At 41.6% G+C, this 22,189-nt stretch overlaps 1 protein-coding gene across 7 annotated transcripts in view; it reads right to left on the reverse strand.

The window, feature by feature from the left end:
- Window positions 1-22,189, reverse strand: part of PLCB4 (phospholipase C beta 4) — a 485,858-nt gene that overhangs the window by 8,103 nt on the left and 455,566 nt on the right. For all 7 annotated transcript variants that reach the window (XM_047771687.1, XM_047771685.1, XM_047771688.1 and 4 more), the window contains 4 exons: window positions 14,984-15,099; window positions 13,255-13,330; window positions 10,629-10,804; window positions 5,820-5,921 (listed from right to left, as the gene is read on the reverse strand). In XM_047771687.1, coding sequence (XP_047627643.1) covers window positions 5,820-5,921; window positions 10,629-10,804; window positions 13,255-13,330; window positions 14,984-15,099 — 470 coding nt within the window. The remainder of the gene's footprint in view (window positions 1-5,819; window positions 5,922-10,628; window positions 10,805-13,254; window positions 13,331-14,983; window positions 15,100-22,189) is intronic.

Genomic DNA, 22,189 nt, shown 5'->3' on the forward strand with positions numbered 1-22,189 from the left:
AAAAAAAATCTGTGTACCTATCATTCAGATTGGTCAATAGTAGTGTTTTACAATTCTTGTCTCATATGTTAAAAGGAAATAAAATGTTGCAGATATAATTTAAACCCTCTTCGTATTTGTCCAGACTCCACTTCCTCCTTTCTCTCTTCCCCAGACATAACCATTATTCTGAATTTGGTATGAACCTTCCCATCCATGTTTTAATAGCTTTATTACACATGGGTGTGGCCATATGTAATATACACAAGTTCTTCTCAAACGTCCACATGAATACAAATCAGAAGGAGATACTATCAAAAAACATAGGTTGCTGGGCCCACCCCTAGAGGGTCTGATTCCTTGCATCTGGGATGGACCTGAGATTCTGCATTTCTAACAAGTTCCCAGGTGGTGCTGATGCTTCTGGACTATACATGTTGTTTTGTATGGTTTCCAAATTAATCTAAATGGTAACATATTCAGGGTTGCTTTCTATAAATTATCACCATAGCTATGTTTCAAACTATTCCATTATTTTCATCTGCTGTATGGACTTTTTCATTTATGAGTAGATTACAATATTTTCATTTCATCCACTGATAAAAAGTAGGTTCGTTCCCAACAATGCACAATGGACCACTGCTTAGGGTCCTACGATGCATGGCATAGTATCTGTTAACTAAATAAATGAAGTATAAGATATATCTTCTTGTATATATGAGCAAAGGTTTCTCCAGGGTGGAAGCCTAGACTTTCAGGTCGGTAGGGAATGAACAACCTCATCTTTCCTCCAAAGCTCTTGGCCCAATTTGCCCTGCAATCATGACATCTGGGTGTTAATCTTTCTCCATAACTTTGCCCACTCGTTATTTTCTGTCAACTGGTTGGTTTTTTGAAACACTATCATGCTGTTGCTTTAATTCACATTTTCCTTGATTACTGGTGAGGTGGAGTGTTTTATGACTGAAGAGACTTAACAACGGATTCAGTTTCTGCAACAGTAATAGGCCTATCCAGGTTGTTTTTCTTTCTTGTACAGTCAGTTTTAGATATTTCAACTTCTCTACGCAATTGTCCATTCTTATCTAAGTTTTCAAATTCATTGGTAGTATTGCTTATACTAGTCTTGGTTTTCAAAAATATTACTGTATCTGTAGTTATTTCTCTCTTCATACCTAATATTACTAATTTGTGCCTTTTCTCTCTTCTTGATCAGTCTTGCTGGAGGTTCACTGTTCACTGATAGTTTTTTCTTCAGATAACAAGCTTTTGCTTTGTTATATTTATAAAAAAATACTCTTTTGCTTTTTTTCTATTTTAATAATTTTTGCTTCTTAAATGTTTATTTCTTCTCATCTGAGATCTTTGGGTTCACCCTATTTTTCTAATTTTATGCTCTCTTTGAACACTTTGCTCATTAATTTTCACTGTAAATATCACTTAAAGATCTACTCTCTTCGCAACTTTAAGTATATAATACAGTATTTTGAACTATAGTCAGCATGCTAAAATTAGATCCCTAAAACTTATTAATCTTATAACTGCAAGTTTGTGCCTTTTAACCATTATCTCCCCATTTTCCCCTACTCCCAACCCCTGACAATCACCATTCCATCCTGTTTCTATTAATTTACTTTTTAGATTCCACAAATACACAGTATTTGTCTTTCTCTGTCTGATTTATTTTACTTAGCATAATGTTTCTTAAAGTTTACCCATGTTGTCCCAAATGGCAGGATTTCTTTTTTTTGTTGTTTCTTAGGACCCCACCTGTGGCATATGGAGATTCCCTGGCTAGGGGTCTAATTGGAGCTGCAGCTGCGGCCTAAACCACAGCCACAGCAATGCCAGATCCAAGCAGCATCTGTGACCTACACCATAGCTCAGGACATTGCCAGGTCCTTAACCCACTGAGCAAGGCCAGGGATCAAACCTGAGTCCTCATGGATGCTAGTCAGATTCATTAACTGCTGAGCCATGATGGGAACTCCTCTTTTTGTTTTATTTGTTTGTCTTTTTTTTGGGGGGGGGGAAGTGGCTACATCCATGGCATGAGGAAGTTCCCAGGCCAGGGATCAAACCTGTGCCACAGCTGTAACCTGAGCCATAGCAGTGACGAAGCCAGGTCCTTAACCTGAAGAGCCACAAGGGAACTCTAGGATTTTCTTCTCTTTATGGCTAAATAATATTTCATTGTATATACATCTCAAATTTCCTTTAACCATTCCTCTGTTGATAGACACTTAGGTTGTTCCTGTGTCATGGCTATTGTGAATACTGCTGGGATGAATATGGAGGTGCAGAGATCTCTTCCTGATAGTGTTTCCATTTCCTTTGGATAAAGACCCAGAAGTGGAATTGCTGGATCATATGTTAGTTCTATTTTTAATTTTCTGAGGAAACTCCTCCATACTGTTTTCCACAGTGGCTAAACCAATTTATAACCTCTCCAAGTGTGCCAAGGGCTCCCTTTTCTCCACATCCTCACCAATACTTATTATCACTTGGCTTTTGATGAAAGCCATTCTGATAGGTGTGAGGTGATATTGTGGTTTTGATTTGCATTCCCTGATGATTAGTGATGCTGAGCACCTTTTCTTATATCTGTTGGCCATCTACATGTCTTCTTTTGAAAAATGTCTATTCAGGTCCTCTGCCCATTTTAAGATCAGATTATTATTATATTTTCTGCTATTGATTTGTATGAGATCCTTATATATTTTGGATATTAACCCCTTATCTGATAAATGGTTTGCAAATATTTTCTCCCAGTCGATAGGCTGCCTCTTCATTTTTCTGATTATTTCTCTTTCTGTATACTTTAGTTGCCTCTGACATTTTTTTGTTGTTGTTTTTGGCTTTTTAGAGCTGCACACATGGCATATGGAGGTTCCCAGGCTGGGGTCAAATTGGAGCTACAGCTGCTGGCCTATGCCACAGCCACAGCAATGTGGGATCCAAGCCACATCTGCAACCTACACCATGGTTCACGGCAACACTGGATCCTTAACCCACTGAGCGAAGCTGGGGATTGAGCCTGCATCCTCATGGATGCTAGTCAGATTTGTTAACCGCTGAGCCATAATGGGAACTCCACCTCTGACGTATTGATCAACAGTGTCTGCACTGTTATTTGGTTATAAATATCATGCCATTTATGTTGAAATGTCTTCTTTGACCCAAGAATAGAACTTATTATTAAGCTTCTACATGTCTTTCTTAGCTCTATGATTGTTAATTTAAAATTTTTTTTCTCAGTAATTTGATAAAGTGGATACACACTGTGTATATTTCAAAGAGGTAAACAGTTGACACAAAGACATTATTTTTTTTAAAAAAAACTAGCCATTTGTAAATGTTTTAGAATGACCTAGAATAACTGGATTCAGAGTTATAGTAAATAAGTAGGAGTTCCTGTTGTGGCACAGCGGAAACAAATCCGACTAGTAACCATGAGGTTGTGGGTTCAATCCCTGGCCTCACTCAGTGGGTTAAGGATTCAGTGTTGCTGTGAGCTGTGGTGTAGGTCGCAGATGCAGCTGGGATCTGGCATTGCTGTGGCTGTGCTGTAGGCAGCAACTGTAGCTCTGATTCAACTCCTAGCTTGAGAATCTACATATGTCATGGGTGTGGCCCTAAAATAAAATTAAAAAAAAAGACAAAAATAAGTATATTAATTCAAAATAAGGAAATTAAATAAAAACTCTTCTGGCTAAGTTATCAGTAACTTATAATTTAAGATAATTTGACCTCAACTAGGCTGAAATCCAATTTTTTTTTTTGTCTTTTTGCCATTTTCTTGGGCCGCCCCCACGGCATATGGAGGTTCCCAGGCTAGGGGTCGAATCGGAGCTATAGCCACCAGCCTACGCCAGAGCCACAGCAATGCTGGATCCGAGCCGCGTCTGCAACCTACACCACAGCTCACGGCAACGCCGGATCGTTAACCCACTGAGCAAGGCCAGGGATTCAACCCGCAACCTCATGGTTCCTAGTCGGGTTCGTTAACCACTGCGCCACGACGGGAACTCCGAAATCCAATATGTTTTGCAACATATTTGAAAATACATGATAAAGAGCTATTTAATCATTAGCACATTTATCATACTGAATTCTGTATTTCAAGTTTAGACCACCTAAACCAGTTAAATGAGGTTTTATCATGGCATGGATATTTTATGTTTCTGAGCTAAAGTGGACAATATCATTTCCATGTGTACAAGGCCATTAAACAAAGTTCCTTGTCTGAGAATAACATCCAGAGGATGGCACTTTGTTAAGCAAAAAAGAGATAGCTACCTCAACATGACAGTGTAAATGAGCATGGATTAAAAGAAATTCAAATCCCACTGTTGGCCCATTAATTCTAAACCATATTTATTCCTACAGAAATACAGCATAAGAATGCACAAGCTGGTATTATGCTTTATATTTCATCCTATTTCAAGTTTAACATTACTTATTATGGTTGACAAGTGAGATGCGTTTTTAAAAAATCAAAATTGAGGTAGTTGGACGGCAATTCCTGCTGTGTTCTAAACAAAGAGGAAATAAACATCAGGTATCCACTGAGTATCCACAAAGGACCATGTGGATAGGGGAATTGAAATAGGGGTGTTTTCTAACACGTAAAATTCTCTAACAGCTCAGCCTATGGTTAGTAGCTGAATGATGTGAAGCCATAAGGTTCTTGTTCATATTTTACCCCAGAAGCTAATCTTCACTTTGTTCTGTACTTTGCTGAGCATAAAACACAACCTTTGTGTGGGTGGTGAACTCAGCCAGCAGCCACAATCTAGGTAGGTCTTATTTTTCCAGGAGAAGGAATCCTGCTGTGTTCGACCACTGGTGTGTGGACCCAGTTCTCAGTTATGGAGCAACCAGCATCTGCATCCTCAGATGCTTCTGGGGCAACAATGAGCATCACAGGTGAAGATGCTTCCTTTGATTCCTGGGAAACAAGTGCTGCTGACTCCCTCTCTTGGGTACCATGACTAAGGATGTCCTCTAAGATCCCCTTTACCAGCTTTGGTTGGAGGGCTTGCACCTGGGATCTTCTCTGGAGGTCACACAAACCATCCCCCAACTTTACGTGCCTGGCAACTAACACAAAAGAACAAAAGCCAGGTGCCCGGGGCTCAAAGAGACAGATACGTGATGCAGTTTATACTCCAGAGTGCCTGGGATCAGGCTGAAGAGGCACTCTAGCTGAGAAAATATCCTTGCTTGGCTCCTGCCCTGGAACCCGCCCCCCTTCCTCTCCTCCCCTTCTCTGAAGATCCTTTCTTTAGTAAATCATATGCATCCATATGCCCCAGCGGGTTTTGTTTCTGGAAAACCCGCCCTAAGACAAAGACAAACCAGAAAACTTGGTGTTTTGGGGGGGTGCTCTTGAGATGATCCCTGATGTCTAGGCCAGTACAAGGCCAGTCAAGAGAAGAAGACTATCCTATACACAGTTATATGGACTGAAAGCCCATTCACAATGGGCTTAACACCTGAGCAGATCGGATGCTTGCAGATGACCCAAACGAGCATGGGAAGGACAGTGCGCCATATTTTATACAATTTTGTTTATGCCACATTTTATTTAATTTTGCTTGTAAATGAGCACATGTATATTGAATATCAATCTATTTTACTGATGATAGCAAACAATCAGAAGGTGTTTTATAGCCATAATAATACCTCTTCCTAACAATTATAAAAGCAGGAGTCTAGGCCAGAACTCATAGGGTTTTTTATATCTCAAATAAGAGTATGTGTGTACACACAGAAACTTTGTCGAGTGTGCGTCTTTAAGTCAGTGTTACATTCCCACAGTGAGCATTCTGACTCACCTTTCCCGCTCTGCTTTATTCTTGATAGATTTATCTTGGCTGATGGCTTTGCTATTTTCCATAGAAATCTTAGCCTGGTGTGCTCGCATTTCCTTGCTTTCCCTATGTATTAAAAATAAACACACAGGTGGTGATCGTTTTGTAATGTACAGAAACACTGATTCACTATGTTATACATCAGGAACCAACATGGTATGATAGGTCAATTATACCTCAAAAAAACCCCAAAAAGCCCAACCACACAAACTCACAGAAAAGAGATCAGATTTGTGGTGATCAGAAGTAGAGGGTGGGAGGAGGGCGAATTGGATAAAGGTGGTCAAAAGGTACAAACCTCCAGTTATGAGATAAATAAGTAGTCAGGATGTAACATAGAACATGATTAATATAATGACCACTGCTGCATGTTATACATGAAAGTTGTTAACAGAGGAAATCCTAAAGAACTCGAATCACAGGGAAATTTTTTTTTCTTTTTTAAAAATTCTGTATCTATATGAGATGATGGATGTTCACTCAACTTACTCCAGTCATGATGTATGTAAGTCACAGAACTCTGCTGTACACTGTTTTTTGGTTTTTTTTTTTTTTTTTTTTTTTTTTTTTTTTTTGCTTTTTAGGCCCGAACCTTCGGCATATGGAGGTTCCCAGGCTAAGGGTCGAATGAGAGCTGTAGCTACTGGCCTACGCTAGAGCCATAGCAACTTGGGATCCGAGCTTTGTCTGTGACCTACACCACAGCTCACGGCAACACCGGATCCTTAACCCACTGAGTGAGGCCAGGGATTGAACCTGTGTTCTTATGGATGCTAGTCAGATTAGTTAACCACTGAGCTATGATGGGAACTCCCCATTATATCCTTTCTTAATGCATCTTAAGGGGCGTATGGTTTCACTTCATCCTATTAATTGGCAATATGAAATTTGATCAGTTGGAAAAGGCAGCATTTTAATGGTATTTTTCCCCTTTGTTAGTGACAGATAATTTGTGTTTGACACAAAGACTATGCGAATATTCTCCTGCCCATCAACCTATACAACCCAGTGGTTTTAGGATCCATTGCTGATTCTGACCTAGATCAATTATTGCTATGATGTTTGCAAAATAAGCATTATATATACTGGAGATACACTCCAATACAAAAACCCATTAACTTGGATATAGAAAAGAGTCTTCATTAGGATTGATATTATTATGGCTTGTTTCCTTTTTGTTTTTGTGGGGATGATGGAACCCCACATCCTCATGGATCCTAGTGGTTTGTTAACCGCTGCGCCAGGAAGGGAACTCCTGTGGCACACCTTAAACCAGACAGTGCTATATGTCAATTACATCTCAATAAAACTGGAAAGAAGAAAGATAAGCAAGGGGAGAGGAGAGTTTGTGCTTAGTGGGTATAGAAGTTTCAGCTGGAGAAAAGGAAAAAGTTGGGAAATGGACGGTGGTGATGGTTGCACAACAGTGTGAACATACTTCCCGCCACACACTTAAAAATGGTTGAAGTGCTAAACTCGGTGTTGTGGATATTTAACTCTAATTTAAAAAATGAGGAGTTCCTGCTGCAGCGCAATGGGATCAGTGGCATCTCTGTAGCACCAGGATGCAGGTTTAATCCTCGGCTGGGCACAGTGGGTTAATGGATCTGACATTGCTGAAGCTGCGGTATAGGTCACAACTGTGGCTTGAATCTGATCCCTGGTCCCTGAACTCCATATGTCTCTAGGTGGCAAAAAAAAAAAAAAAAAAAGTAAAAAACTAATTCCACATATAAGAGGTCTAGGTTCACTTTTTATTTCATTCTTGGGCTCATCCAGTTGTTCTGTATTCTCTGAAAAGGAGGGCAGGAGCCCCAACCCACAAGCGTGCTTCTCCATGCAGGCAGCAGGTCACTGCAAAGTAATAGGAACAGAAAGCGGAGATACTGTATGTCTAATCAGACCCTAACCACCTTGTGATCCTGGACTGCTGCTCAGAGCAGGCGATCACCATAAGTCGTTAACATGGCTTATGACTTCTGAATGGCTAAAAGCTACAAATCCTAAGTTATAATACACATCTCAGGTGCTAATGTTCACAAGCCTATAAACACTAAAATAAACATCAGTAGTAAATACAGCATGAGATTAATTAAAGAATGCCCAGGAACAACCACTTACTCACGGTCAATAAAATACAAGGATATTCCAGCTTTCCCCACAGTTTTTGGGATTAGACGGCTTAGAAGAGAGAGCAAGGATATTCTAACAGTCACAAGTGACCATCCCGTTTGCTGACAGCTCAGGGGAACGACAGGGAAGAAATGGTTTCAAATAAGCACGGGAAATAGGGGGAAAGGATGTTTCTAGGTGACTGATCACTGTGTATGCAAATGCATATACCTACCAAAGAGATTCATACCTTTATTTATTTATTTGCTTTTTAGGGCCGAATCCGTGACGTATGGAAGTTCCAGGGCTAGGGGTTGAATCAGAGCTATAATTGTCGGCCTACACCACAGCCAAGGCAATACCAGTCATTTCCAAGCCGCATCTGTGACCTAGTCTGGCAACGCCAGATCCTTAACACATTGAGTGAGTACAGGGATGGAACCTGCATCCTCACAGACACTATGTCAGGTTCTTAACCTGCTAAGCCACAACGGGAACTCCAAGACTCATATCTTAGATTATTGATGAGTACATTAAAGTCATACAATTCAGAATACTAAAATGAGTCTTAGTAACAAAGAATCTTCTCTGGAACCTATGGAGATCGCCTCGAAGCACTGCCCAGAAATGAGTGACCAAGGAGTGAGGTTATTTAAGCAGTGTTTGTACTGTGTCCAAAGGGATGGACAAAGCTGAAACAGAGAGTTCTTCCGTCAGAGACCTTAGGGCCAGAGGCTAGTGTGTGTATAGAAAATTCCTGGGCCCAAGAAAATGGCTCTCAAAAATGTTCATAATTTGTTAGTAAACTGACCATTTCTTTATACATTCATTAATTCAAAAAGCACTTATCAATAACCATATACTGGGAGTTCCTGTTGTGGCACAGCAGAAATGAATCCAACTAGTAACCATGAGGTTGTGGGTTCGATCCCTGGCCTCACTCAGTGGGTTAAGGATCTGGCATTGCCGTGGTTGTGGTGTAGGCCGGCAGCTGCAGCTCCGATTAGACTCCTAGTCTGGGAATCTCCATATGCCTCGGGTGCAGGACTAAAAAGCAAATAAAATAAAATACATAACCAAATACTGCTGCCAAGTATTAAGAAGGCAATATTTTTTTAACCAAGAATAACAGCTATGATGATTGAAAAGAAATACAACCACAAGGTGTTTTAGGAAAAGTTTCAAAGCTGTTGTTGCTTTGAAAAATGCCTCTTCCATGCATCTATTTTTTAAGATAAATTAGTAATCAGGTTACGGATACTTCAAATGACTTCCTAACTCATGCCAGAATTCATTCACCGCTTTTTTTTTTTTCTTTTGGACAATGCCTACTGTTGTGGGCTAATTTTTTCCCCTTTATTCAACTACAATAAAAGATCAGAAGACAGTACTACCTTACTCCTGAAGTATCTCTGAATAAGGGTAGACACCTAAAATCTGGTATTGTAGCAATAGTCAAAGGGAGAATGATGAACAGATCTTTCTATGTACTAAATCAAAAGCATTTCTAAGGGAAAAAAGAAAAGACAACTTTTAATCCTCAACAACTAATAGAATACTTTAACATGGATAAGGTATGGAACTTTAGCCCACAGGAAACTCAGCACCCCCCATTTAGTTGACTCATGTGAGAATCAGAAAAAAATGGCAAAAACACTTAATGTTCTTATGGCCATGCGTCATTGCAAAGTAAGGTTGGGAATCTGAGAATGTGCCTATATAAGTCATGCACTTAGAATTTTAGGGTTTTTTTTTTCATTTGTTTGTAAAATGCTTCTATTTTCTACTTTTTTGTGTGTGTATGTATCAATAGACTGTAACTGCAACATACAGTTGCTACTGAGGGAGATGGAGGCAAAGCTGCAACAAAGCTATGATGAAAAGATACAACTGACATAAACATGCTGCCTGGGGCAAAAGCTTCATCTGCAGTGTTTTCAATATGTAATATTCAACATGCTGAAATGGGGAAAGACCAAAATAAACATATAATCAGGCCTGCCTTTATAAAACTTGCAGCAGTCCTGACAATGGAAAGACAATGGTCTTTCCACAGGTACCACTGAGTGGTCAGAATCAATCTCTCTAGAAGCTCAACTGCTTTGTTTTTTTTTTTTTTTTGGCTGCACCTGTGGCATATGGAAGTTTCAGGGCAGAGATTGAATTTGAGCTACAGCTTCAACCTACACCAGTGCTGCAGTAATCCCGGATCCTTAACCTGCAGCACCACAGCGGGAACTCCTCAACTGCTTGGTCTTTATCTCCTTTCGTGACTTCTCTTCCTAAGAAGCTCCTGATAATTTTTCAAAGGCCACTTCCAACCCTGCCATTTTGTGAAGCATCTGGGACCGCCCCAAGGCAGCAGAGCCTGTGACACATTTTAATATGTACCGTATGAGTAGAAGTGACAATTTTTCCTGTGGGTGTGATATCTTGCCAACATCATCATTTGATGGCAGAGGCCATTTCTTATAGTTCCTCTTGATCATATCAACCATATGATAGGATGTACATGGAAGCTCAATATTGCACATCACATTGACTTTCCTTACCTTAGTACACACACACACACACACACACACACACACACACACACACACAAACACACAAGCCTGTTTTAAAAATCAGGCAGTTTCCTCAGGAGGTGGCTGACTCACCCACCTGTCATGGGACAGTTTCAGCTGCTGGGTCTGCTGTTCATGGGCGTTGATCAGGAGCTTTCTGAGCAGCTCGCACTGCTGGCTGAGGTGCAGGTCCCGGATCTCCTGCTCCTCTGCACTGTGGGTGTTGATCATGTCTGACCACTCCTTTGTGTGTTGGGCCACAATCTCCTTGACCTGCGTGGGGAAAAGGGGATGGTGCCTCCTGGAATTCTCCCAGGTCAGGGAGGAACTGAAAGCATGTTAGCCATGCATTTCCAATCCCTCCCACCCATTTACTTGGTCAATCAGTAGACACTAACATAAACTGCTACAAAAAAAAAAGTACTAATCAATAGAAATTAGGAAATCATCACTTGTTAATCACTTTGGCTCTAAAGACTTCATCATGACCTATTATTTCACTGCCTAATTTGTCCACACTCTGGTTCATCTGGGCCTTGGGCTCCTTTACCAATTCTATCAGAAATCTCTACTTCACCTCATGTTTTTCCAACTTCACTTGCTCAAGGCCACAGGTCTGAATAGACAGCTGTGTGTGTGTCCTCTTATTCCTGGAGCAAGACCTCTTGTGCCAGTCTTTTTTTTTTTTTTTTTTTTAAGGTCGCACCTGTGGCATATGGAAATTCCCAGGCTAAGGGTCAAATCGGAGCTACAGTTGCTGGCCCACACCACAGCAACAGCAACGGCAGATCCGAGCAGTGTTTTCCACCTACACCATGGCTTATGGAAACACCCAATTCTTAACCCACTGAGCAAGGCCAGTGATCAAACCTGAGACCTTATGGATACTAGTTGAGTTTGTTACCACTGAGCCCTGAAAGGAACTCCCTCTTGTGCCAATCTTAATAGATGCCAGGGTAGAAAGTCTTCCCCTGAAAAGAGTATCCTTGCTCTTCACACCGTGGTTTTTGCAGCCCATCAAGAGCTAGAGGCGGTTTCTCCACCTCCTTGTGTCTGGCTGACCTGTGACTTGCTTTAGCCACAAAATGGTAGCAAATGTGACACAAGCAGAAGCTTGGAAAGCACTTATCCTTTTTGCTACACCTGGAACTCTGAGGCTATCCAGGAGCCTCTGCCAGCCTGCTGGAAGATGAGAAGCCTTGGAAGAAAAAACAACCAGCAACCAGCTACCCACCAAAGAGCAGAATGAGGCCATCGATCTAGGTTGAGTGCTGATCCAGTTGAGTAGAGCCTGAATTTGAACCCACCAAATTATGACCTAATATACAGCAGTTGTCTTAAGCCACTCAATGTGGATGGTATTTCATGCAACGAAAGTAAATTAATACAGTGGCCGAGGTTTCTGCTTTCCTATTTATGCAAAATATTTAAAAATCATGGCATAGGTGTTAATTCGCAAACATTCCAGAGGAGAACAACTCTCAAAGATACACAGCTTCCTCCACAGACTGCATGGCAGAGCAGATACAAAAGATACAGCACCAAGGAGAACTTGCGGTTGGAATCACCTGGCTGGCCCAGGTAGGGGGCGGAATCAATGGATGGACGACAGAGCTGCATGTAGACATATGCAAGCTGACTTATTTGATCAAAAGCTATATAGTTGGAAACCTTCTTTAACAGTCTTTTATAACTTCTTTTTTTCTCTTATAACGTTACATTATCAGTGGAATAATTATTTATGTTCTTGCCTGCAACTTGGCACTCAGTTCTCCAAAATGTTCAGAATCTGATTTAATGTCCCTTAAGCTTCTATTTTCTTGTTTCTTTGGGGGAATATGAGTGATTGGGCTCATCTCCTAAAATCTCAGCTCTGGATTTTTTCCCATCCCAAACTTTCATAGCAAAGTTAAGATGGAATAAGTATCAAAAGTTACTCAACCCTCAGGGTGAGTGGTTTTCTATCATATGTTCATTGTTACTTCTATGGGAAAGCATATTATGTATTTTATTATTTTCTTTTAGTCCATTTGTTGTTTCCCTTGATACCTCTGAGGCAGATACCAAAGATATTGTGAGCATATGTCTACAAATGAAAGAAAAGTTGTTCCATGAAATGGCTCTTCTCCAAGTCAGAGACTTAGGCTGTTATTTCAGATTTAAACTAGGTGTGGCTTCTAAAAAATTACAAAGTATCTTCTGCAAGTTGCTGCTGTAAAAAGAGGCATTTTCTGTATAGCATAGTGACCTAGTCATACATATACATACATTCTTTTTCTCTATTCTATCTTCCATCATGTTCTACCCCAAGAGACTGAACATAGTTCCCTGTTCTGTACAGTAGGACTTCATTGCTCATCCATTCTAAATGCAATGGTTTGGATCTACCAACCCAAAAATTCTCGTCCATCCCACTTCTCCCCTCCTCCTCCCATCAGAAATTGACACGATTGTGTAAATCAACTATACTCTAATGTAAAAACTTGCAAAAATAAAAATAAAATAAAGAAATCATGGGGGTGTAATACACAGCATACAGAGTATGATCAATAATATTGTAAAAACTTTTGTGGACAGATAGTTACCGAGAGTCATTGGGGTGATCATTTCATAATGTATGACAATGTCAAATAACCATGTACGGCACCTGAAACTAACATAATATTGTTCATGAACTATATTTCAATAAAAAAGTAAGTAAAGAAAAATAGGTATCTTCTTACCTTAGATTTGTGATCTGATGTCAGCGTCTGAATTTTAATTTCTGTTTCTTTTTTCATTTCGAGACAATTACTTCCCCTGAAAATGGAAAATCGCAAAGGCATTAGTTATCTTCCCACTCCCAGAGGCCTTTGCTCCTTCCTGATGAAGACAATTTGTTCATCAAACATGGGGACACCACAGCTTACTGGGCAACCTCAGTTCTTCTAGCAATAGACACACACCTTACAGAATATCTGTATCGTGATTACTTAATTCAACTACCACACAAAGAGACATTTCAGACCTAGCAATTATTTCATTGTTAGGCGTTTGTTGTCAGAATTTCCATTCTGGTTCCTGCTTTCGTCAAGCTATTTTTCATTTATTCAATAATACACTATTTAGGATGAGAACTGAAAAATAGGTCCTCAGCCTTGAAGCGAATTTTCAATTCTTCCCTTTTGATTGTAAAGCCAGATTTTTGTCTTTAACACATGCCAGCAAGGGAGAAAATAGCCTTTCTTGGCATCACAGGGTAATTTTTGCTTCTTATTCTATTGTGAGTAGGAAATATATACGATGCAATTGCCCAGCAACCATTACTGCTTATTTCAGTGATATTTTTTCCTTTTGGACTATCCATATCAGAATAGGCCTTGAGCTTCTGTCTTCAGCATATATGCTCTGATTTATCGTGGCCTAAGTTAGAAGGCTTCACCACTTTATTAACCCAGAATGTCTCTGAGAGACACTTTTTTTTTTTTGGTCAAGCCCTTGGCATGCAAAAGTTCCTGGTTCTGGGATCAAACCCAAGCCACAGCAGTGACAACACCAGATCCTTAACTGCCAGGCCACCACGGAAATCTGAGAGACATTCTAAACAGGCAAGGTCTCTCATCCAATTTACCATTTCTCCATGGCTGGCACTGAGTGTGTTTCCCTGCTACTCTGTTATTGAGTGAGCTTGAAGCAATAAAAAAACACTATTCTGGCTTAACTCTAGATACAACCTTTCAAAGTAAACGGAATGATAGGTTTCATTTAATAGGTTTTCTGTTATATAAGCTAAAGATTATTATACATTACACATCAAAGCCACTTTTTCCCTTGAGTGCATCAAATTTTTTTTCTTTTCTTTTCTTTTTTTTTTTGCTTTTTAGGGCCTCATCCACAGTATATGGAAGTTCCCAGGCTAGGGGTCCAAGTGGAGCTGCAGCTGTGGGCCACAGCCACAGCCACAGCCACAGCCACTTGGGATCCGAGATGTGTCTGTGACCTACACCTCGGCTAATGGCAATGCTGGATCCTTAACTCCCTGAGCAAGGCCAGGGATTGAACCCACGTCCTCATGAATACTAGTCAGGTTCTTAACCCACTGAGCCACAATGGGAACTCCCCAGACTTCATTTTATTTTCTGGAGAGGCAAAATGATTTCTGCAGCTTCCCTAACTTTTGTTCATCCTTCCTTCTCCACCCCAATCACCTAAAGGTACTCAAGTGGAAAACCCATGAAAGACACAGTTGTTGTGTCCTTAACCAACAGCTGTAGAACTTGAATAAAGCTCCTCTTTTCCACTTCAGCCAATCCCTTCAGCTGAGTGAGCTGCGTGTTTTCCAGGGATCATTTCTAATGATGAAAACACAGTCATGATTAAGTTGTTCCCTGGCCTAAACAGGAGCCTGAACCCTGGGAAAAGACAAAACATAAAAAGGCCCAAAGCTTCCAGAAGGAAATAAACAGCATTTACCCCTTCTTCTTCATTGCCTTCTCTAGGATCTTCTCATGAGTCGACTTCTCTTTGTCATACTGTGCCACGATTTTGTCAACTTGGGTGCAATGTAACTTCTGCATGGTACTGTGCTCCTGAACAAGAAGCATTTGCAGTTACAAGCTGAACTTAGGGCCAAGCTGATGAACTTGATCCCATGTGGGGCTGACAAAATTTTCACCAGCTCTTTAAGAGTCATGGCTTGAAAATCAAGGAGTAACTGAGTCTGGCAACTGGCAAAACTCCCAATTTCCCACCCAACTCAAGACTTTTGTATCCCCATATGGTATCCCCAACGAGGGAGTCTTTAGCCTCAGGCCAAGGAACATGTCCACCTCCAAAGGCAGTCCTGCCAACTGCGGAACAGCACCAACAATCCCAAAGGTCTTTCTTCTGCACACACGTCTCCACAGAACTTCAACACATCCATCTTTGTTCTGCTGTCTGAATCTTCTAATGTCACACTGTCCCTTCCAAAACCTAGTTCCTCAAACATGAGTTCCATGGGCACATTTTTTAAGGTTTTTTTTGTTTGTTTGTTTTTAGGGCTGCACCCAAGGCATATGGAGGTTCCCAGGCTAGGGGTCCAAACGGAGCTACAGCTGCCCGCCTACATCACAGCCACAGAAACGCAGGATCTTAGCCGTGTCTTTAGTCTACACCACAGCTCGCCAGATCCCTAACCCACTGATCAAGGCCAGTGGTTCCTAGTCGGATTCGTTTCCCCTGCACCACAACGGGAACTCCCTGGAAGGTCTTAAATACCATCATTATACAACAAGAACTGTCACTGTGGTTGTCACTATTAGTTTTTTTTTTTTTTTTTGTCTTTTTAGGGCCCAACCTATGGCATATGGAAATTCCCAGGCAAGAGTCAAATTGGAGCTGTAGCTGCCGGCCTTTACCACAGCCACAGCAATATCAGATCCAAGCTGCATCTGTGACCTATGCCGCAGCTTATAGCAATGCTGGATCCTTCACCCACTGATGGAGGCCAGGGATTGAACCTGCATCCTCATGGACACTAGCTGGGTTTGTTACTAATGAGCCACAACAGGAGCTCCTATCAGCTTATTTTGCACCTGCACCAGCTGATATTTTTGCCAGCTTCTTTACCTAGGTGAATTCACAAGGATGACAGAATATTCAGGAGCTCTGGCCTTCAGCTTTACAGATATTTAAAATATTTTTCCATCTCCTCCCTTCAATCACTGAAGTTGGGGCTTCAATGCTTTGAAGAATAAGTATTTCTGTATAAACACTACTTCTTCCTGATAATTTGGCCATAGCCAGTGACTTATCTGAAATCATATTTCTTTGACTGCTCAGCCCCTCGACACAGAAGAAAAGAGTACAGTCAATAATATTTGATCTGGAGTTCCCGTCGTGGCACAGTGGTTAACGAATCCGACTAGGAACCATGAGGTTGCGGGTTCGGTCTCTGCCCTTGCTCAGTGGGTTAACGATCCGGCGTTGCCGTGAGCTGTGGTGTAGGTTGCAGACGCGGCTCGGATCCCGCGTTGCTGTGGCTCTGGCCGGTGGCTATAGCTCCGATTCAACCCCTAGCCTGGGAACCTCCATATGCTGCGGGAGCGGCTCAAGAAATAGCAACAACAACAACAACAACAACAACAAAAAGACAAAAGACAAAAAAAAATAATAATATTTGATCTGGAGTTCCTGTCATGGTGCAGTGGAAACGATTCTGACTAGGAACCATGAGGTTATAGGTTCGATCCCTGGCCTCACTCAGTGGGTTAAGGATCCGGCGTTGCCATGAGCTGTGGTGTAGGTTGCAAACTTGGCTCTGATCTGGCGTTGCTGTGGCTCTGGCGTAGGCCTGTGGCTACAGGTCTGATTAGACCCCTAGCCTGGGAACCTCCACATGCTGCAGGTGCAGCTCTAAAAAGACAAAAGACAAAAAAAAAATCAATCTAAGGGAGTTCCTATCCTGGCTCAGTGGTAACGAACCCAACTAGTAGCCATGAGGCCCTGGCCTCACTCAGTAGGTTAAGGATCCAGTGTTGCCACGAGCTGTGGTGTAGGTCGCAGACATGGCTCAGATCTGGCGTTGCTGTGGCTACGGCTGTGGTTGGCAACTGCAGCTCTGATTCAACTCCTAGCCTGAGAACTTCCATGTGCTGCAGGTACAGCTGTAAAAAGAAAAAAAAAATCCACTCTAAGATGATACTTGATGTATGAAATAGCTGAACTTGGATTTGGGGTACTAGGTTGTGGAAGGGCAGTGGGGCATTAGATGACTCAGAAACTTAAGAGAAATGAGATGGTATTTCAGTCTAGAATGGATAAACTTTGTTTGGGTTATATAATTACCTTCACAGTCATGTTTCTTTTTACTTCCTTTTTTTAAAAATGAGTAACAAAATTAAGTGACTTAATTTTTTTAAAATTAATTTTCTTCCTAGGGTAGACTCAGTTTTAACCTAATTGATGGATATCTTAAAAGATTTCATAAAATCTAAATGGTGAAGGTATTTTTAACTTTACCAAGATCTCCTGAAATTCCCAGTGCTCTTAGTAAATTAACACAGGACTTGATCGACAGTCCATTTATACATAAATTCTTCAGAAACACATTGGTGCACAAGTTCCGCATTCCTGTCCAATGGATAAATCCCGTTGGGAGAAGGTGTGGAGGGATGGTTCTCAGAACAGGATTTGAGAATAGGGACAATGGGGGTGGTCCAGGTGATGTTACCTTCCTCTGGATTTGGGCTCAGTGAATCACACATAACAACGTCTTGCTTAATCTATGATTGGAAAGTTCTGTTACCAATATCTGTGCACTTTTATTTGTGTTCTAAACATGTTTTAGCCAGGGCTTCTGCACTGGGTTAAAGATGTGGACAGTCTCAGGTCTTGGGACAAACCATTTGCCATTTTTTTTTCTTTTATCTTTTTAGGGCCACACTCATGGCATATGGAAGTCCCCAGGCTAGGGGTCGAACTGGAGCTACAGCTGTTGGCCTACCCCAAAGCCAAAGCAATGTGGGATCCGAGCCACGTCTGCGACCTACACCACAGCTCACAGCAATGCAGGATCCCCGACCCACTGAGCAAGGCCAGGGATGGACCCCATATCCTCATGGATTTTAGTCAGATTCATTTCTGCTGTGCCCCAATGGGAACTCCACCACTTGCCCTTTTAATCTTTATAAATAGGATAGTGATAAAGACTTCATAGGGTTGTTAGGATTAAAAGTAAATATAAGGGGTTCTCATTGTGGTGCAGCAAAAACAGACCCGACTAGTATCCATGAGGACATGGGTTTGATCCCTGGCCTCGCCCAGTGGGTTAAGGATTCTGTGTTGCCATAAGCTGTGGTGTAGGTTGAAAACGTAGCTTGGATCTCATATTGCCGTGTGTGTGGTGTAGGCTGGCAGCTGTAGCTCTGATTCCATCCCTAACCTGGGAATTTTCATATGCCACGGGTGTAGCCCTAAAAAAGCAAAAATAAAAAAAGTAAATATAGTAGAAGACATATTTCCAATGCCCATGATAACTTCTTCAAGATATACTGACATACAAACCTACTTATATTATTCAATACTCATTCAATACATGCAGAGAGGGACCTGGGAGAAGGAAGAAGTACCAGAGAAATTAAATCAATAAATCTTTCCTCCAAGCTTAACCTACTGCCCCCAGGAATAGATCAATACATCGATGGATCTTTATTTGAATGGATTTAGCTATTCTTGTATTGTCACAGGGAAAAAAACTCACTAAAATGCCCTACTAATATCTTTTCTTCTAAGATTTAGAAATCTTTGGGCCTGTCTAGCATATGTTTTAATTTTCCTAGCCAAGTAAGCAAGGGGCTCTATATAAGGCTAGAATAAAACAGTTTAGAGATGCCACATCCCTTTGTCTCTTGCAAATATCATCGAAAGGAGGGTAGAAAGATTGATTTTTTCAATATCTTAGTGCAGCACAAGAAAATCTAGGCTTTGAGGACTGGATGTAAGCTGACATGGACTATTACTTAAAGAAGTATTCTGATGAACCTTAATTAACCCAATTAGATGAGAGGAATGAGGCTATTTGTACCATCAAGTTGTTGATGATGGATTCAAGTACATAAGATGCTCTACGAGGGCAGGGAAAGTCTTCTTTTTTCACCAGCACAGGGCACAAAGCTTGGTACAAAGCAGATTTAATAAATATTTGTTGCATGAATAAAAAATTAGCATGAGAAAGCAGCAAGAGGACTTGGATTCTGGTCCCAGCTCAGTCAATATTATCCCATGGCCTTGAGTAACATCTTTCCAGGCCTTAATTTCTTTATTAAAAAAACTGAACAAAGTAGGCATGTAAATTGGTACAGCCACTATGGAAAACAGTACAAAGGTTCCTCAAAAAGCTAAAAATAGAGTTGCCATATGATCCAGCAATTCCACTCCTGGGCATCTATTCAGACAAAACTATAATTCAAAAAGATGCATGCAGCCCTATGTTCATTGCAGCACTATGCACAATACCAAAAATATGGAAACAACCTAAATGTCTATCAACAGAGGAATGGATTAAGAAGATGTGATACAGGGAGTTCCCGTTGTGGTGTGGTGGAAACGAATCTGACTAGGATCCAGTGGGTTAAGGATCTGGCATTGCCGTGAGCTGTGGTGTAGGCCGTAGATATGGCTCGGATCCCAAGTTGCTGCAGCTGTGGTGTAGGCTGGCAGCTACAGCTCCGATTCAACCCCTAGCCTGGGAACTTTCATGTGCCATGGGTGTGGCCCTTAAAAAAAAAAAAAAAGGAGTATCAAAATTAAATATATTGACTTAAAAGTCAATCTTAATCTGAACATTTTGGGGAAATAAATGGACAGTTTTTAGCAAAAGTTATATATGTGTCTTTCAAAGTTAACAGCAGATTCAGCTTCTTTGGGGAAAAAGCTGCTACAATTCATTCTTGTGGCCAATGTGACTATGAGGGTGAATTATCACCCCACATATGATGCTGAAACATGAGTAAATCGTGTTTGCTCAGCATCTACCTCTGAGACCACCACTAAGCTGCTTTTACGGGTGGCTGCCTGTCTCTGCTCCTTTCTACTTCATGATGGAGTTATAGGTCTGTTCTTCTTACCCGAATTAACCAGTTTAACAGCAGTCTTGGTGTTTGTTATCAGCCAAACTGCTTGCATAGCATATTAGAAGCCTTACTAAAATGCCAAATTTTAGTTTGGTTCTCAGGTATTTTATTTGACTCATCTAGCAGCGATGCTGCAAAGTGGTGGCTCAAGGGATTCATCCAGTCTCCCCCACCCCCCAGCCCCATTCCCCCACCCCTGCCTGGTGTTTCAGAAAGACTGAATTAGTGACCAATATTAAAAGAAGATGACATTCCTTTAAGACTTCAGATTCTGTGGTTCTCCTTTAGAGACTGAAGCTGGCTCACAGACTCTCAAGGCACTAATGTTCGGAACTGAATCTGACCTGCCCTTGAGACAGGAATGAGTGCTCCCTGTTTTCCACATCTGGCCAACTTCCTCCATTCACTTCTTACCCCATCTGAGTTGGAATTCTTCTCCTGACATGTTATTGGAAATGTGTGTTTAACTTCGGGTTTAGATTTTTTGCTCTAAGGATTGGACTGCATCTGACAATTGGAAAGCATGCCTATCTCTTAGCGAAAGCAACCCTAGCTCTGGACCTGGGTAAGTGAGGCACTAGTGCGGGGTCATGGTTGCTTAGTTCTGTTCTGTGTCTTATCTAATGGATACTTGAAAACCATTCCCCTAGTTTCCATTAAAAATTGAAGAGGAGTTCCCATCGTGGCTCAGTGGTTAATGAATCCGACTAGGAACCATGAGGTTGAGGGTTCGATCCCTGGCCTTGCTCAGTGGGTTAAGGATCCGTTGGTGCCACGAGCTGTGGTGTAGGTTGCAGATGTGGCTCGGATCTGGCACTGCTGTGGCTCTGGCACAGGCTGACAGCTACAGCTCTGATTAGACCACTAGCCTGGGAACCTCCCTATGCCTCTAGAAAAGACAAAAAAAAAAAAATTGAAAAGGTGGTTCCAGAAAGTCAGAGATGAGAAGCCATCTGACTGGCAGCTGCAATCAGAGGGTCAAAAACAAATGACCACTGCCATTTCCCCAAAACTTGGCATGTTAGCTAGTGGCTTGATCTCATGCGGGGCTCAAAGGTCATTAACCCTGTCTTTCCTCCTCACTGTCCTAACAGCAGATCTCACCTCTATTTCTTTTTTCTTCTTTGTCTTTTTAGGCCACACCCATGGCACATGGAGGTTCGCCAGGCTAGGGGTCAAATTGGAGCTGTAGCTGCCGGCCTACACCACAGCCACAGCAGCTCAGTCTCCGAGGCACGTCTGCGACCTACACCACAGCTCTTGGCAATGCCAGATCCTTAACCCACTGAGAGAGGCCAGGGATCGAACCTACATCCTCATGGATCCTAGTCAGGTTCGTTAACCACTGAGCCATGTCAGGAACTCCCTCACCTCTGTTTCTTTGACTCTTTTTTGTAAATGGTAGCCCCTTATATTCACACCACTATTCATTCTCCATCTAGCAGCTAACCTTCAGGTTTGGAAATAAGCTCTTATGGACCAAACATTTCTATTCTTTTCTTGTTTTTAAATGGCTGCACCTGTGATATCGAAGGGACTGAATCTGAGCCAAAGCTATGACCTTTGCCACAGCTGCAGCAGTACTTTAACTCAGTACTTTGTCTGGCTAGGAATGGAACCTACATTTCCGCAGTGACCGGAGCCACTGCAATCGGATTTTTTTTTTTGTCTTTTTAGGGCTGCACCTGTGGCATATGTAGGTTCCCAGGCTAGGGGTTTAATTGGAGTTGTAACTGCTAGCCTACACCACAGCCACAGCAACACCAGAGCTGAGCCTCATGTGCGACCTACACCACAGCTCACAGCAACACTGGATTGAACCCGTGTGCTCATGGGTCCTAGACGAGTTCGTTAACTGCTTAGCCGTGAAGGGAAACTCCTGCTATCAGATTCCTAACCCACTGTACCACAGCAGGAAATCCAGACCATGTATTTCATTAACAACAAGGCTAAGTAAACCACATTCGTTGCTTTCCTATAGGCCTAAGAAGTGACATGATTTACCCACGCTGACAAGTAAGAGCTGCGAATGCTCTACAGTCACTGAACGTGGACTAAGCACCAG

Source organism: Phacochoerus africanus, chromosome 3 (genome assembly GCF_016906955.1).
Source record: "Phacochoerus africanus isolate WHEZ1 chromosome 3, ROS_Pafr_v1, whole genome shotgun sequence".
NCBI classification, from domain to species: Eukaryota; Metazoa; Chordata; class Mammalia; order Artiodactyla; family Suidae; genus Phacochoerus; species Phacochoerus africanus.